The 18,880-nt window shown below is 37.1% G+C and overlaps 1 protein-coding gene across 1 annotated transcript in view; it reads left to right on the top strand.

Moving 5' to 3' along the window:
* Positions 1–18,880, top strand: part of LOC134651073 (protein yellow-like) — a 44,163-nt gene continuing 25,283 nt past the window's right edge. Inside the window, exons 1-2 of the mRNA XM_063506060.1 lie at positions 1–94; positions 18,202–18,474. Coding sequence (XP_063362130.1) covers positions 18,205–18,474 — 270 coding nt within the window. The 5' untranslated portion in view covers positions 1–94; positions 18,202–18,204. The remainder of the gene's footprint in view (positions 95–18,201; positions 18,475–18,880) is intronic.

Raw genomic sequence — 18,880 nt, forward strand, 5'->3', positions numbered from 1 at the left:
AACGTACGTCCGCTGTTGAGTGCTCGGTTTCGCGCGATATTCGATATTGGATCAATCTTACCGCTGACCGTTGCCGCGAGCTCGTCGATTACAGGTAGGCAATTTATCTGATTACCTGATAACTTATTAATTATTTACTTTAAATTTGGGTAAAACTAGTACCTCGTAGTTAATTAGTATTCAAGTAAATTCAGGATTTATTTATAGATTTTAAAGATGGAATAAGTTAACAGTCAACTTAGGTTTTATTTTAATAAAATAAATTTTATAATAAACTTGGCTTTTGAAATAGAAATAGTTAAATGATGATCTGCTAATGTCGAATATAAATTAATCGATGTCAATTATATACCAGACAGGAAAGGCGTCTCAAGAGATAAGGAACAATTTGCGTCAGTTTGTATATCAAAAACTTATTCGCAGATTGTCATAGAATATATTTAACAATTATTCACCTTATAGGATTATAGGTTAAATATTCCTGGGTTTGTCAAATTTCATACAAACGCGGCAACAAAGTTTTAAACAACATGTTTAATTGAAACAGCGGCCAACTTTTTGTTTCTGCTCTTTAATTGGTGATTACAAAATAAAATCATCCTGAATTTTAATTCCCTGAACAATAGACGAGTATTTAGGTAAGTAATTCTGGTTTATTTGCCTACTTACATTTTTAAGATTAGTGATTCTTCAAGAAATTACTAGGAAAACGCTAAGACTTATCAAAGCCGTTTTAAAATACCTAATAGGTATCTTGTGGTTATTATTAAGAAACAATTTTATTACAAACATATTATTGCTTATTGTAGAAACTTAATTCCATCAAGCCAAAATTCAAACTTCGCCATTTATTCAGCAAATAGGCCACAAGGGCACTTTTACGGGTCAACATTGAATTTACATACAAGCAAAAAAATGGCTAAATAAGCTAAAACATGACTATCTTCATCTAAGGTTATTATATCGACTTATCTAATGATAGAGTGATACTGCATTTTATTGGTACTTTTGTCACAGTACCATACTTATGGCCTAATAAGGTACCTAGTTTAAATGGCTTCACTACGGCCGGGAGGCTGCAAAGTAAGTCCGAGCAAGTAGGTTTAGTACTAAACCTACTTGCCAGGACTTACTTTTTAGGCATATTATTTTCTTTAAGATGGAATGTTTCTTATCATAGAAAATGAAGGCTTTATTTTTACATCTTTAAGGCGCTAGACGCCGTTTTTGGCCGAAAACTCTAACATTCTAGAGTCTATATCTTCTTAACGGTTCAACAAAAAAATATGAAAATATATGATTTTACGTTTTATGTACAACATTTCCAACGTTTGACTTATTCCCTATGACTTATAGTTTTTCCAAAAAAGGAACATTACGACAGGCCGTTTTGCGACTAACTTTGCCTATTTCTAGTAAACGGTTTATTCGATTAAAGTTATTTTTAAACTAGAATAATTGTTTTAACAGATACTACAAATGCAACGTAGAATAATGTTAATAAATATTTTTTTTTTAAGAAATCGAATATTTTTCAACATTTTGTGCGTATGTAGCTCGAAAAAGGCGTGGCCGGCAGTCGTGTGCTAGCTTTGAGACGAGGAGGCTGTGTCGCTCGTCGCTCCGTGCCTTCCTTGTATTCTGCATGCTTGTTCTGAGCCGAGGTGCAATAAAATTGGAGTTATTGTGACCAAAGATTAAATAACTGCAGAATGTTGATTTGGTTGTGACGCGCTTTAGCGCGCGCAACACGGTGTTTCGCAGCCTATTATTACGAACGTAATGATAATATTTCCACTTATGTTTGAGAAAGCTTCATTTGAAATATATAAAAAATGTTTTCGAACATGCGCCGACATATTGCCATTAAAATTTAACGTTATTAATAAAGTTCAATTTCTAAAAAAAATTGATCAACATTGGCAGTTTATGTTGTAGGTATATACTATATAGTTTGATTCAGAAACCATTTCATTTTTAGGATTGTTACCCATTAAAATGATGTTAGTTTATTAAGTAAATCTGGGAGCACGGCAGTGCCCCCGCCAAGTCGAGCAAAAATCTGGCCGTACCATCCTTTTCTCGAAGCGATTCAGGCCATTTTCGACGTCCTGTAATTTTGTGCTGGCTGAAGCTAAAACCCTGAATTTTCAGTAATATATAGGGCTAAACATGCTTAAGATATATTCTTAAAAAACATTCAACTTGAACTAGTAGTTTAAGAATTATTGTACGTCAAAGTTCCTTATTTTCGACACTGACACACTCACTCACTCACTCACTCACCTACGATCATCATAATTCTAAGGTACTTCTAGTATATCCACAAGCTTCAAATTTTAAATATAAGTAGTTTTTAAATTTAATTTTAAAACCTAAAAATATTGCAATATCAGTCACGTTTTAAAGATCTAAGAACTGCATAAGTAAGTTTGTAATCCCATATAAATATTTGCTATTACAAAGTTACTGTTGCAGTTCCTACAAATAGTAGGTAGTAAAGTAAAGGTACACTACGATGTACGATGTGAGTATGAATGAAGATGTGTTTCTTTATGATATGTGTATACATAGTATGAGTACCCGAAAAGAAGGACTGTCTACAAAAAGAGATGAGATCCCATCAAAAACATTACATGTAAAAAGGTGCAAGTCTCGCAACGCTTCTACTACAAAAAAGTTTTGAGATGTAATGTGAAACCAAGTCGGTTATTTTAATCAGTGCCAGGGGGTGTTAAAACTGTATCAAATATATATCTTTAATTTGTAATACATATAATGACTTGGCAATCGCACGGCTGCAAACAAAAGGTATACGAGTATAGCGCCAACTGCACGCCTCTGGGCTGTATCTTATTCTTTGAACCTCGTGGCGGTGCAGCGATACAAAATTCACGTACGATCGCAGCGAGCGGGGTAAGCGGGTGGTGCGGGTACAGAGCGCTTAGCTCCGCCCTGACGCTCAAGGGCATTGGGCCTTCCAATCGTCTTAAGCGCTGGCGGCCTAGCGGTAAGAGCGTGCGACTTGCAATACGGAGGTCGCGGTTCGAACCCCGGCTCGTACCAATGAGTTTTTCGGAACTTATGTACGAAATATCATTTGATATTTACCAGTCGCTTTTCGGTAAAGGAAAACATCGTGAGGAAACCGGACTAATCCCAATACGGACCTAGTTTACCCTCTGGGTTGGAAGATCAGATGACAGTCGCTTTCATAAAAACTAGTGCCCACGTCAATTACTGGGATTAGTTGCCAAGCGGACCCCAGGCTCCCATGAGCCGTGGCAAAATGCGCGGACAACGCGAGGAAGATGATGATAAAAGGTACATACAATCCTTAAAAAAATACTCAAAAGTATCTAAATTAACCAATAAACTATTCAAAAAGACCTCCGCGAGCTGCACCGAGTGCAAAGGTGCCCATCACACTTGCCGCGTTACCACGTTGGACCACGTGGTACCACGCGCGAGCATAGAAAATTAACCTTAACATAAGTTATCAGTGCATGAACATATCGACTAAAAGGTTTTAGATTTGGTTTACCTTTATAAATCCATTGTTTTTGTTATAGTCTAATCACATAAATTCCTTCAGTTCTGACTGGCTTTGTTAGTAAACATTGAATTATTGCTAATTGGAGAATACTGATCGCACCATCGTAAACAATAGTGCATTGTCTGATGGCTTTACTCGCTATTAAGTTTACTAATATGCTGCCACAATACTCGTACAACACTGAATTCAGAGAGAGCAAGTTACTAAAGATTATACAGGAGAGATGCAGTCATATTTCATACGTCATATTTCGCGGATAGCTACTTATACAATTAATGGATAACCTAGCTTCTAACTACCAACAGGAAACCTTAAGGTGACAGTCCATTTCCAACTGCAGCTGCACTACTGTTCATTTTACTATGGAAATTGACAGTAACAGCGACGCGTTCAGTACCAGTAGTGCAGCTGCGGTCAGAAATGGAATGTTACCCTTTAGCTGGTTCAGAAAATGCACTTATAGGTCTAGTAAAAATGTCATGGTTCTCGAGATAATCGAACGTTACTGTCTTTTTTAATAGCTAGGCGATTGAAGTCAAGTAGGTGCTATTAGCTATTAAAAAAGACATAAAAGTTCGATTATCTCAAAAATCATGACACTTTTACTATAAGTGCGTTTTCTGGAAGCCTAAGATGCCCTGTTGGTGGTTAGCAGGCTATCCATTATTGGGCGTTTTTTTTTGTTGTCCCAAACACTTTTTTTTCAAATTTGGGATTTTTAATGGTATTTCTACTCAGAATCACGAGCTCTTTCTATCATAATAGGAGAAAAAAAGTGTCCCAATATTTCCGTAAATTTTTCGATCTTTCCATTACGCGACCACCATACAAAGTCTATGAAAAATGGTGACGGAATGGAAATAAAAACCTTAGGACACTTTTTTTCTCCTATTAGGATAGAAAGAGCTCGTGATTCTGAGTAGAAATAACATAAAAAATCCCAAATTTAAAAAAAAAAGTGTTTGGGACAACAAAAAAAAAACGCCCATCAGAAAATCGGTCCCTAGCGCGACAGTTATTCATGAATCTCAATGTACGTCAAGTGTACAGTGTCAACGGCATGTTTGAAACACTATATTGACTGCTCGTTCCAGTGTCGTACTCGGTCGTGATGCATCATTACTCTCATTAGCGTTCGGAGATCAGAGGGCCTACCGCGAACCACGTTCGACGTGTTGGCTCTCTGTCGCACTTGTAAATTCGTACGTAAGTGTGACAGGGAGGCAACACGTCGAACGTGGTTCGCGGTAAGCCCTCAGGCTGCGTAGCCAACGTGACAATCGCTTACGCTCCGTAGCATTGATATATATCGCAGGACTGGCCTTACGTGCACTAAAAATGGTACTAGTTCAGCGGTGTCACTCACGAATTCGAGCCAATCGTGTAGTCTAACGCAACTAGTTGCGACCAATCGCGCGGCCGCGCGCACGTGATGCGAACGCATCAACCAATCGCGTTGCAGCGTTTTCACACCGCTGTACTGGCCCCATTCATGCTCCATTCTTATTGCCCGTAAGGCTAGTCCTGAGATATATATGTCAATGCTCCGTAGCGATCGAAACGTAACTGTCACTTTCGCACTAATATGGAAGAGTGATAGACAGACACAAAGCGATTCGATGGCGATCGTCGCCTTGGCTAGGCCGCCAGGTCACAAAGTTAGGCAATATACTTAATTAAGTTTTGAATCGATAAATCAATGCCAGGTGTATATATATAACCAGAATATCTCAAGTTTTGAATCGATAAATCAATGCCAGGTGTATATATATAACCAGAATATCTCTATCAGTGACGCATTAAGCAGCTTTTTCTTTTACACCGACGCGACGCTGACGCTCTACCCACTTCAAACAATAATAATTAGGTACTGTTTTTGGGTCATCAACTAATAATAAAAACTACGAAAAAAAAGGTGGATACGTCAAAATTACATAAAACCAAGTTAATGCTTCTTAATTAAATACAACTCGAATAAAAAAAAAACAAAAAAACGCTCTTTCAGCGCATAACCTTTAGCGTTCATCATCTCAGTTAAAGTTAGAAGACTTGTGTATAATGTGTATACTTAATAAATACCTTATAGAGATACTAAAAGATACTTAGGACTTGTTGTCGTTAACAATTCTCATGCATAAAATCGCCTATTGTTCTTGGCCCGTTGTTTCCAAAACTTGCCTATTTCTTACTACATCGCATACCACGATAATGTCTGTTGCATAGGGCTATTGAATTTAACAAGGGATAATTATGAGTTAGGTCGTGTAAGTGTTGGTAGGTGTGACTTGCGGAGTGTGAGAAGCTAATTACAGAGTCACACAGTTGAACCGAGAACTGTATCAAATTCGAGCGAATTTCGAACTTTAAAAATCTGTGATTGATGAGTAGGTATGTTTATTTGATATGTTGGTCCTCCACAACCCGAGCCTAATTGAGCTTATTGTGGTACTAGATAGATCTGTGTAAAAAAAATCCTATAATATTTGTTTATCATCATCATCTTCCTCGCGTTGTCCCGGCATTCTGCCACGGCTCATGGGAGCCTGGGGTCCGCTTGGCAACTAATCCCAATAATTGGCGTGGACACTAGTTTTTACGAAAGCGACTGCCATCTGACCTTCCAACCCAGAGGGTAAACTAAGCCCGTGTTAGAATTAGTCCGGTTTCCTCACGAAGTTTCCTATAATATTTGTTTTTACTTTAATTAAATCGATATGTCTACACATTCGAGAATTCCACATGGACAAGTTGTTAAATAATATTGAGATATTAGGGTAACAATCTAACAATCTTGTAAGCACGCAAAAAGAGCAAATCACACAGCAACCTAAATAAGGCTTGTTATGTGAAGGTACTTGATACAAAACCTACTTATGTGTGACATGTTTTATACATATAGAAACATTACCATAGATACCTATGTATAAATATCCTTACATACATATCATATCATCATACTTATACATTTGACTTTAAGCATCGGGATTTCAACCCAAAAATGGTAGCTTTAGCATCCTACTACTACTATAATTATAATCTACAACTAGACAACTCAAGCAAGATCTTACAAATGATTGTAGTATGATTGTAGAACATGTCGCTAAAAATTCGATATAGATCAAGATACAAAGATAGGTAGATCGTTTCTTGTTACCGCTTTAAGTAGGGCGTGCGTTCCACAGAACATATTAAAGATCAGTGTATGCATGTTTTCTCGACCTTAGTAAGGCTTTCGACTTGGTAAATTATGATTTACTGTGGAGTAAACTAAGGAACACTACAGTTCCTACAGAGGTCACAAATCTGTTGAGATACTGGTACGAGAACCAAACGAACTACGTAAAATGGGGCGAAACGACTTCTAACGAGTATAGGTTAGAATGCGGTGTTCGCCAGGGGGGAATAACCTCTCCGGACCTTTTCAACCTCTACGTGAATGACCTGATTGTGGGGTTGAGGAGCACCAGAGTCGGATGTCACGTAGGTGGCATCTGCGTTAATAGTTTGAGCTATGCGGATGACATGGTGCTCCTCAGCCCCTCGGCTGAGGGCCTCAGGAGGTTGCTTCAGTTCTGTGAGAAATATGCGATTTCTCACGGAATGAAGTATAATTGCGATAAAACTGAATACCTTATATTTAGGGCAGGAAAGGGTCCGGAGAGGATACTTGATGTATTTTTAAACGGGTTACCTGTTCGAAGGGTGCAGCAGTTTAAATACCTCGGACATATACTAACCGAAAACCTGAAGGACGACAAAGACATCGAGCGTGAAAGAAGAGCCCTATCAGTGAGGTGCAACATGCTCGCGCGCAAGTTTGGCAGATGCTCCGACGAGGTCAAAGTGACGCTTTTTAGAGCATACTGTCAAAGCTTCTACACAGGGCAACTTTGGACCAACTTCACCAGGAAAGCAATTAACACCCTAAGGGTTCAATATAACGATGCCTTCAGAATCCTGATGAAGTTGCCAAGGTGGTGTAGTGCATCGAGTATGTTTGCGGAGGCTCGTGTCCCCGATTTCTTTGCCGTAATTCGGTCTAGAGTGGCGTCCTTTTGGAGTAGGCTGCGCAGCTCTGATAACTGTATCCTTGCCATGATTAGTGAGGATTTGCACAATCCAATTTGTAGGTTTTGGCTGTCTCTGCACCAAGATGCGAACCGGAAGTAGTTTTAAGTTCTATTCTAAATTGTAATTTTACTTTTTACATTTTTTGTCTTTTTACCGGTAATTTTTGTATTTTTGTATTTCGTTTTGTGTGTTTTTTATATGGGTGCTTGCCTGAAATAAAATCAATTTATTTTTATTTTTTTATTTTATTTTAAAGAGGTTAGAATGGCTATCGCGCGCAGTTAGTATCGGAACCGGTGTCGCCGCTCGTTCCTCTCCACGTTTACTAACACTCGCGCAACGGTAGTAAAAACTTGTGTGCGTGGTGAATGGATACGCCTCCCTTAGACAGATTTGATGTCTGGCTTCTTAATCTGAACGTTATTGTGGCGCAAAAGGCATGTTTACTTCTTTTTTCGGTCAGCGCGGGCGAGTAGCATGCGAGCGTTTGCTCAAAACCGGCGGCGACACGTACCTTGCTCGCATCGCTATTCTAACTTGTTCTGTGGTGCGTTCCCTTATCACATCAACAAATGAGTAGTAAGATCGAATCTAAAGTACATGTTACGTTACCACCATTACCGTGCCGTGCCGCGACTAATAACGGGTGTGTTTACATATTATAAAGCTATGGTTAACTGCAAGTACTAAGTGGTGACTATTTTTGCATTTCCACTTGTTGCGCGTTGAAGTCTTTTATATGACGAGTGTGTTATGGCCGTTACGGGGAATTCTAAGCTAAACCAGGCGTGTCTCACTCCGCGATTTCATCACTTTGCTACAGGTAGCTAAAAGTACATCCGTTCCACACCAATTTTGGGGAAAGCCATAAGCCGCGCGTGGCGCTGTCGCCACCTAGCGGCCATATCTGTGCTGATCGTAACAGACGCGTTTTGTTAGAGAGTGAGTCTTCTGTACTTAGTACTATTATTTATTCTGTGGCTAAACTCAAATTTTGATATATTTAATATACGGAATAATATATTAGTTCGAAATAGAATGGCATATTATTCACGAAGTGTTAAGAGCATAAAAAGTTCGCGTGACTGACTGATGTGATACTGTAGTACGAGAGAATTTAAGGTTTCGTTAAAATACTACTACTAAAGTCTATTTTTTTATTCGGTAGACTAAAATGACATTTCATAGTATGAAATGACATTTTATGTTCATACTATGAACTGTCATTTCAGTCTACCGAATAAAAAAATAGACTTTAGGGACGTTACATAATTGTGGCTAACTTGGAGGATATAATCAAACGGAGACGCCATGTCTGTAATTTTCTGTACAAAACAGTCTGCCGATTTTTGCGGGGGAGGGGAACGTCAAATGTATGCGTAACGTAAAAATAGCCATGTCAGATAAACGTCAGTCCATACATTGTGTATGACCGTTGGCCGCCTATTTTCGACAGAGGGGAAAGCCTGTTAATGGCTACTCCGTTTAGTTGTATCCTCCAAGGTGGCTAATGCCAAAACACTAAAATGACATAGATTGAAACGATTTGCAAATAGCTTGCAAACTCGAAAAAAATAGGATGCTTATTCTGGGTTTGTTCTTAATTTTTTTTTCAATATTTTGATTTATTTTTTTATTCAACTAAGTAGTTATACATATAAGATTGTTCTAATACTAGTTCTGAATACAACAGTTCTTTATAACCAGACATCGGAATCCGTGTGGCAAATTTACTTGACAGGTAGGGACTTCCTATATCGATAAACTCAATTATCGATGCTCGTTCTATATACTAGTGATCACTCAATGGTTTGCTTAACATATGTTTTTATTAAAAGTGTAAAAATCAAATAAAATAATAACTAAATTCGCTTTTATTTATAATCAATCAATAAAGAGGTTGAGATAATATTGATTATTTCATAGTGCAATAAGTATTACGCCCTACCTTTATATAACCTAGCGATTATTTAAAATATGCTATGTGTGAATTTCATACTTGTCTTCAAAACAATAGTTACAAAAGACACACAATATTGGGGGCAATCACTAGTACATAGAACGAGCATCGATAATTGTGTTTGTCGATATAGGAAGTCCCTACCTGTCAAGAAAATTTGCCCCATGGATTCCGATGTCTGTTTATAACGATCTTAATATATTGAGGTTATCAGTTAAGCTTTTGTTTGTATGATAAGAAGTTGATGACCTTCGCCGTGCGTTGTTTTATTTTTATGCAACCGAATATCTGGACAAAACAACTTTTAAAAATGTAAAGGTCAGGTTATCACAGATGAATGCCCTTTCACGAACTATTATAATCGAAAAGGTGCAAGATAATATTATACAGACTAAAGTCCTACAGGGTTGCGTACCTAAGGAAACTACGGCATAGTATTAACACAGAATTATATTTTCTGAGTATTAAGTATAGACATAGGTACATGAATTATGCATTATTTGGTCATACACGTACAAGGTTTAGGTAACAAAATCATCAATATTGATTAGAATGATTACCTACTTATGGAAAAAACAAGATTTTGCCTGGCATAGAGAGTAATAGAAATGGTATTTATTTGGCACAAAAATAACCTAAATGAATTAAAAAAAATTACAAATTGATTGTGGGTTTCAGTTCTTTGAATCATCTTCCTCGCGTTGTCCCGGCATTTTGCCACGGCTCATGGGAGCCTGGGGTCCGCTTGGCAACTAATCCCAGGAATTGGCGTGGGCACTAGTTTTTACGAAAGCGACTGCCATCTGACCTTCCAACCCAGAGGGTAAACTAGGCCCGTATTGGGATTAGTCCGGTTTCCTCGCGATGTTTTCCTTCACCGAAAACCGACTGGTAAATATCAAATGATATTTCGTACATAAGTTCCGAAAAACTCATTTGTACGAGCCGGGGTTCGAACCCGCGACCTCCGGATTGCAAGTCGCACGCTCTTACCGCTAGGCCACCAGCGCTTTTCACCACCACCAGGTTTCAGTCCTTTGAATATTGGGGAAAAAACTTTAATCAAAAATAAAAAGAATGCTCAAAATGTAACGCATTGAATTTCAAATGTTTTTGCAAACAAAGCAGATTCACTTTATATTATATCCCTGTATTTTTCCACTACTACTAACAAAACTTACGCATGCCTTAACGATCAGCATCACATCGTGGTAACATCTTGCGACCGTGCGACCCGCATTTTGCCATGCACGCGTAATTGCCGTTAACTTTCGGTTTCATCGACAAGCTAATACCAGCTTGTGTTGATTTGATGAGGTTACCGTAACGTGTTTCCGTTGTTGTTACCAACCGGACCATACGGAAGCTATAAATCCACCAAAGATATTCTGCATTTGAATGCTCTTACAACACCTTAGAACTAATAGTACCGTAAAACGGGGTGAGTACGGGGAGAGGTGGGTTATGAATGGGGAGAGAAGGTTTGAGAGGGGGGTGAGAAGGGATTTTGAGGCTACTGCTACAAAAATAATGTATTCCAATTTAAAATGGAGCTATAGTAATACGCATAATAAAAAAAAATCGATCCAACAATCTTCCCAAAATCACCTTTGTATGAAAACCCCTCTCACCCCAAATACGAGGAACTACGGAGTGAGGTGGGTTTTCCTCTTTATCGTCAAAGCTATGAAATGGAACTACCCAAAATAAAATTCAGTTTTCATATGTAAAAATAAAATGTTAGCGAGGTTTGAATTTCAATTTTGACCCTACTCACCCCATTTTACGGTATTAATTACCCGGTTTTATTTTTTGGTTGTAGTGACAGTGAATCTAGCCTAAATTACAGTACGTAATCATTTCCGCTACCTAAAGGTAGCTTGGTAACGGTAGCTTTTTAGCAGAACGATTAGATTAGATTAGATATATAAATATAAATGATTAAGTATATCCCTTTATGCGGATAAAGGTTCAAGACTGAGCATATAATCATAATAAATCCGTTTATTTAAGACAACGTTGGTCCAACACAGTCATATATATATACGCTTTAATTAAACATCATTGTATATACTTACATGATGTTTAATTGAAGCGTGGTAGAATCCATTAGAGCCAGCGTTCGTAATTTCAGTGTAAAATAAATAATAATATAAGTAGACATTAAACCTATGTAACGACAGTTAATGAGCCTGTAAACAAATGTGCTCTGTCAATTGTGATGAAGTACATACATAAATATATGGCACAAATTATGATCGATAGTGCTGAAGGTGTTAGCTTGTCATTCTATACAACTTATTCTTAAGCAATCAGTGTCAAACATAACTAGCAGAGTCGTCTATGGTGATATATATTGTGCTATTGTTTCATATCGGCGACAAGGCCAATTTAGGTAGATATTAATTTAACCTTGTTGTGACTGTTACAGTTATTTTCGCAAGCTTATTATGGGTACTGCCAAATTAATTATTAACGCATAATGATACTCAAGGTTAAACGGTTTCAAGTTAAAAATATAAGATGGTGACCCTGCTTAACAAAGCAGGAGGTCCCGGGTTTGAATCCTGGTAAGGGCATTTATTTTTCATTTATTTATGTGTGTTCATCACGAATATTACTTCCCGAGTTATGGTTGTTATCTATTATGTACTATAATTATAAGTATGTATTTATATGTTTACCTAGCTTAGTACCTATAGGTCGATCTGTGTAAGATATTGTTCCTAAAATATTAATTTTGTCTCCAAAAGTTATAAGTATCTAATCTACGTATGTATTATACCCAGAAAAGCTTTTTAAAAATAAATATGCATATTTATTGCTCGGGAGACCAAAGGTTCTTAATAGATATATGTGATTGCTGTTTTTTACTTCATTTTCAGCTTCAATAGAGATGATAAGTTTATTCATTTTAAAAAATGAGCACTCGGGTCTAAAAAAACTGCCTTAACCTAATAAAACTGGGTAATAATAACATGTGTAACTGTGTTTAACATTTCGTTATTAAGTAATAATGGGCAATTAAATCAATCTTATTACCATAAATGAAGATTATTATGATTTGCAAGGAAGACGTTTTTATCGTCTCATCGTGCGCGCACGCACGTTGCATAAAAAGGTCCTCGTACGCGACCAGTTTCTCTCTTTACGACCTTGCTCGTTGCGTGTGATTCCACAAGACGTTATTATGTAAATAGTTGTAAACAATAACGAATTGAAATGCGTGCCCTAGTTCTACGTAGGTACCTACGCGGATTCGCGGAATGCTGGGATTCTGCAAAACGTGACGTTATCTGATATGAGTTGACATTACCCACGGTTTATTAAGTGGGTTGTCAAAGACAATTTAATATTTCAAAGTGTACTGCACTAGTGGATTCTCATACCACACATATATATATATTAGATTTCCATTTTAGTGCCTGTCATTTAATTTGGTATGCTTCAATTGTGGTATATTGGTAGTTGTTTATAGTTATCGTGGATTTGCAAGTTTATGGAATGTAGTAAGCGAAAGGCAAATGCGGAAATGATATTTACGAGTATAATACCTGGGCAGTTTTACTAGTTACGAAGGCTGATATAGCTCATGTCAACAGTACCTATTTATTCTTGTAATTAGGTATAATTTGAAACTTTTTTTGTCAAAAACTCTTTTTACATTCTGAGCAAACAAATGTTAAACGCTATCTAAAAGTTTTCTTTGCAATCGCGGATATGTCGTAACACGTCTTAATCAATATTATGAGACATTAACATTATATAATCGTGTACACATGCGATCCCAAATCCCAAAACGTAACGCGAGTACGTGGGAAAATTATTCGTTTTTCACACATACTCGTTTAAAGTAGGTAGTCTTTATGTTTATTATATAAGGTTTATAAATACCGGCCAATTCGCATCGTAAAAAATATTTATGCCTATTAGATATCTTTACACGATTATATACTTTATATAGCGTACTTTCTACATGCATAATCATATTTTGACTTGGAGGATACAACTAAACGGAGTAGCCATTACAGGCTTTCCCCTCTGTCGAAAATAGGCGGCCAACGGTCATACACAATGTATGGACTGACGTTTATCTGACATCGCTATTTTTACGTTACGCATACATTTGACGTTCCCCTCCCCCGCAAAAATCGGCAGACTGTTTTGTACAGAAAATTACAGACATGGCGTCTCCGTTTGATTATATCCTCCAAGTATTTTGACTATGAGAATAATATTGGTAATAGCTAGGTATATTTGTTCCTTAATCTTGGTAGTACAATGGGCGAAGTAAGTATTTATTTATTCATCAAGCCCGTACCATGAGCCACTGACAGTGTCAAAACTGACATATAGGTACGCTATCGAGAACGTAATTTACTTTCTATACAGCTCCCTCGCACTAATATGCGAGTACGAGCGAGATGCATATAAAGTAAATTACGTTCTCAATGGCGTTTATGTCAGTGCCAAATTGCCACACTGTAGGTCTAGCACAACTTGCGTTCTCGCGCGCGAGTCCATACTTGATCGCGCCAGATGTATGGAGTCGCGTGCGAGAACGCAACTCATGCTAGACCGCCTGGTGGTGGTAGCCACACTGTACGAGTATAAACGTGGTATGGTCACAGGAATTGGATGTTTATGGTATCACTCCACACTCAGTCACTGCAAAATCTGTGCGGAGTTAGTTTGGACGATTCTATTAAATACTTAAAACTTTTTTCCCGGTTCCATCAAACACATAATTATCTAGTTTTTTTAAATAATTTGATTGAATTTCCCCCGAGGGCCAGAAAGTGGGTGGCCCTCAAATTGCAAATATCGGCATTTTGCAATTTGTAGTTGGCACCCGCGGCGACGCTTTCAGTTAATATGTAATTACTGTAATTAGCATCAACCCACAATTATTGACTCTTGTTGTATTTATATTGTCTTGTGGTTATAACCAGTGATCGTTAATTTTCCAACAATTTTGGTGCAGCATTGTTACAGTGCAGTGCAGTGCAGTGTTGGTTAAAAGAATCTGTATGCCCTACTCTAGGTGAAATAGATAATTAGGGTTAATAACAGTAATATTAACCTTAACCAATCCTCTCCCTAGAAAAAAAATGAAGAAAATCCTTTATTTTTACTATGCTGCACCAAAATTGCTGGAAAATTAACGATCACTGGTTATAACATACAATACATGTTATTACTCTCTAGTAAAACAATATTGATAGGTACCACATTGGCCCTAAGTCGCAGATGCTCGGTAGGGTGTACCTACACTGTGTGTAGAAGGCTAGCCGCATTGCCCCACTGTAAAAAACAGATAGGTAAAATAAGATGGTGGTGGATAAGGGTAAGAGATCGTTGAATTCTGAATTGTACCTAGTTTATAAATTTAGTTATGTTGTTTACTTTAACTGTAAATGTATTCATAAACTATAATTCATTCAGTCTTATTATAATTGATAGTTAAATATCCAACTCAGCCGCTGTGTTTCGAAAGGCGATAAAATAATATAATATGACTGAATATAACCGTTGTATGGTTCTGTGCTCTTTGAATACAGGTACAGGCTTGCTTAACCTGACGTCAACCTGCGGGCTCAGCACGGTTCCATTTTTATCGACTATCACTATGCCCGTCACTTTCGCACTTACATACTTGTTAGAACGTGACAGGCATGGTGATAAATGATAAAAATGCGACCGTGCTACTAGGGCTGGTTGGAGTTGTCACTGTCGACAGACAAATTGCCTATTCTTTCTTGTACCTACTTAGATACTTAATGCTCTCTGTTCGGCACAATAACGGCTTTAAAAAGATCCTATGAATGAGCAAGACTATGGGCCCGATTCGGATTTTGAAATAGACATCTATTAGATATCTTTTAGACATCACCAAGATACGATAACGATATGTTTAAAATCTAACTTGTCAAATTTGACATTTGCGCGATTCTGGAGATACTCTTGAACGATTTCCACAGGGTATGACTTAGAGATCCAATTCACATCTAATAGATATGAAGATGTCTAACTCTAATCTAACGTAAAAGTGACATTGGTTGCTCGAATTGCGCTGCACAAGAGAACTAGTTGAAATCTAATATAACGTATCTAGAATGGATCTAGTACATGTCGTCTCTTGTGAATATCTTGAAGTTCGAATACGGCAGTATGTCGTGTTGAGTTGAATCTAATTTATTTGTGCTTAGGTTGTCACACAGGAAATCATCATATAGTTTAGGTAGCTTATTCGTTCCAGTGCTATAAAGTTTAAAGCATACCTACTAATAAAGAGTTAATTGCTGACTGTATTTGTGGCCGCAATTACTATGGTGACCTTTAAAAAACTTAAACTTCCAAACTATATACCAACCAGTCGTAAAAGTCTGGAAATTCATTAATCGTTAACGGCAATTAAAAAAAAACAATACGTGACTTTTCGTTCGCATCTGACGTTCCGACTTTTCGATTAGCGTTACTAACGATTGTCACCTTGCCAGCCTTTCCTTCTGATATGACAACATATATTTATAGGAATTAGGTAATTAAAATATATTTACGAACTCTCAAACAATGTCGTAAAAATCTCGCGATATTTATTACGCATATTCGAAAACGTGATATATGCTTACAGACGTAAAGTGTGTCAGTAGTCACAATTAAGTCTCAGATGTAAATTATGTGTTAGCACTTTATTGAATTTATTAATGAGAATAAGCAACACGTGTAGGTACGCTGGTAGTTATACCAGGCAATTTTGACACCAGAATTATATAGCAATGTAATAATAGTAAAAGGCGAGACCAGGTGATGGCCAAAATGTAATACCTACATAATTATTAATTATACAGTACATTGCGTGTTCGATTAAATTTTAAAGTGTTTTAAAATACAAACCACAAGTTATTTTTAAAAGTCGCTGAACAAACATTGTCTAGTTTGAGGAGTAGAATCTACGTTTTAATTTTTCGCCCGCGTTATAGGCCACACACTGTATATTTGCATACTTATTAAGTGCATGCTTGGTTTGGAGATTAAGTTTACAAGAATTGCAAAAAGTCAGAATTGCAGAAAGTTTTGTCGCTAAAACTAAGATGTTAAAATTGGTTCCACACAAAATCGATATTTTTAGGGTTCCGTACCTCAAAAGGAAAAAACGGAACCCTTATAGGATCACTCATGTGTTTGTCTGTCCGTCTGTCACAGACTATTAAAATTTAGTACACATATGTAAATTAGTATCCCTGAGATGGACATGTAACGTAAACAAATTTATTTTAAATATGGGGGCCACTTTTAGGGGGTAAATGAGAAAGTTAAAAAATAAAGTTTTTCAAACTATATCGTGTTATATATCAAATGAAAGTGCTCATTTTGAAAATTTCAAATATATATTTTTTATACTTTTAAAATACGTACGGGTTTAAAATTTTGAAAAAAAAATACACAAAATAGTTCTTTACCTATAGATGACAGGAAAACCTATTAGAAATGTGCAGTCAAGCGCGAGTCGGACTTAATGTATGGAACCCTTGGAACGCGAGTCCAACTCGCACTTGGCCGGTTTTTTTATTGATTAAAAAAGGAGGTTGAGTTACTTCCTTTTTTTGTAGCGTTACATAGATAAGTATAATCATATGTAGTATTTATACCATTCCAGTCATTTAATTTAATCTACAATTTTGGCAAACGGTCCAGCATCGGCAACTACTACTAAGGCCTTCTAAATTAGTTTGCGATCTATTACCGTAATAAGATTAATCTAATGACTTAATGAGATCTGTGTCTTCGTCGTGCTCATTTTGATATTCATTTTGAACGCACTTCCGGTTTCTAACTTTTGTAGAGCTGCAATGTTAACCTACAAACATGAGGCCTGTGATATAATAATGAAGAACTGGTTTGCTTCACTTATGTAACCACCAACCACGTTGGTGCGTACGACATATTTTGGAACACTGCCATATGATTGATCATTAGAAAACGAAAATTAATAATCAAGTTTTAGGATTGTTAGTTACGCCTATCTACACAATAGTTTTACGTAAGCTACAACATTATAAAAGTTTGTAATATAGTAATTAATCAAAATCTCTTCAATGCTAAATACTCGTAAGTACGCTTATATGTTTTTATTTGTCCGGTCTAACGCTTCGTAGCCTCCGTAGGTATAGCCATGGTAACATAATTCTATACCTATATACTCAACTAATTAAAATTGCTAGTTAATTGTAATATTAAGCATTTGCACATTTAAGTATAAAATGTTGGTCTGACAGTTAAACTTTTTATATTTATTTATCTCAAATTAATTTGATTCAATTTGTTTTATTATTTATTAGCTCACTACAATGTACAAAAATAATGACACGCATACTATTTTTGCATGAATATCTTATATTAAAGCTGCACTCGTTATTTTTTACTCGTCACGTGGGAAATATAACTACCCACCGATTAAAAAATACCTAAGTACCTTTTATCACATACTTACCTTCTATGCATTATAGCATCTCGTGGTCGGTCGAAAGTGTCCTTGAACTATGAGTAAAAGTCGGTCGTGAGGTGCGGCTGGGTCAATGCCGCAAAAAATTATATAATCTTTTGTTTTCAGAATATGGGGTACCACGTGTTGCTGCTATGCGCGTGGCTGGGCTCAGCCAGCGCTATACTGGAAGTTGTGAGCCAGTGGAACGTGATGCAGTTCGACTTCCCACCGGATCCGGTGCTGCTAGAGAAGTTCCAGCCGGAGAACACGGTGGCCACGGGCCTGGAGATCGGATGGGACAAGATCTACCTGGGTATACCACGATTGCGCGCCGGCGTGCCCGCCACGCTCGCCTGGATGCCGCGGAGCTTGCCGCCTGGTGTCAGTCCCGTCCTTCAGGTAAACAAAAGTTTTTTTTTTATGGGAACTACTTAAATCAAAATCGGAATTTACCCTAACTATTATAGGTACACTAGTTTGCATTCCTAGCCAGTGATTGCGTCCATAATCATGATAAATTTTATTATATTGGCGATTTAACTATCCGGTTCGTTCGTTAGAATAGTTGATTCCGAACCTTGGAGTTGGTAATCGAATCGACAGATAATAGAAAAAGTTGTCCTTTATTTTTAATAAGGAATAAGTTCGCCTTGGTACTCAGCTATAATTGTATATTACTTTTTAATGTTTATGTACTAATAGAGTTTACTACTACTACTACTAAACGCGAATTAAAACCATTTTTTTTATTTGTTTGTGCACCTATTTAGAATACGTTTCTGCCTTTGAATGTTTATGTTATGTG

This window comes from Cydia amplana, chromosome 9 (assembly GCF_948474715.1).
Source record: "Cydia amplana chromosome 9, ilCydAmpl1.1, whole genome shotgun sequence".
In the NCBI taxonomy this organism is placed as follows: Eukaryota; Metazoa; Arthropoda; class Insecta; order Lepidoptera; family Tortricidae; genus Cydia; species Cydia amplana.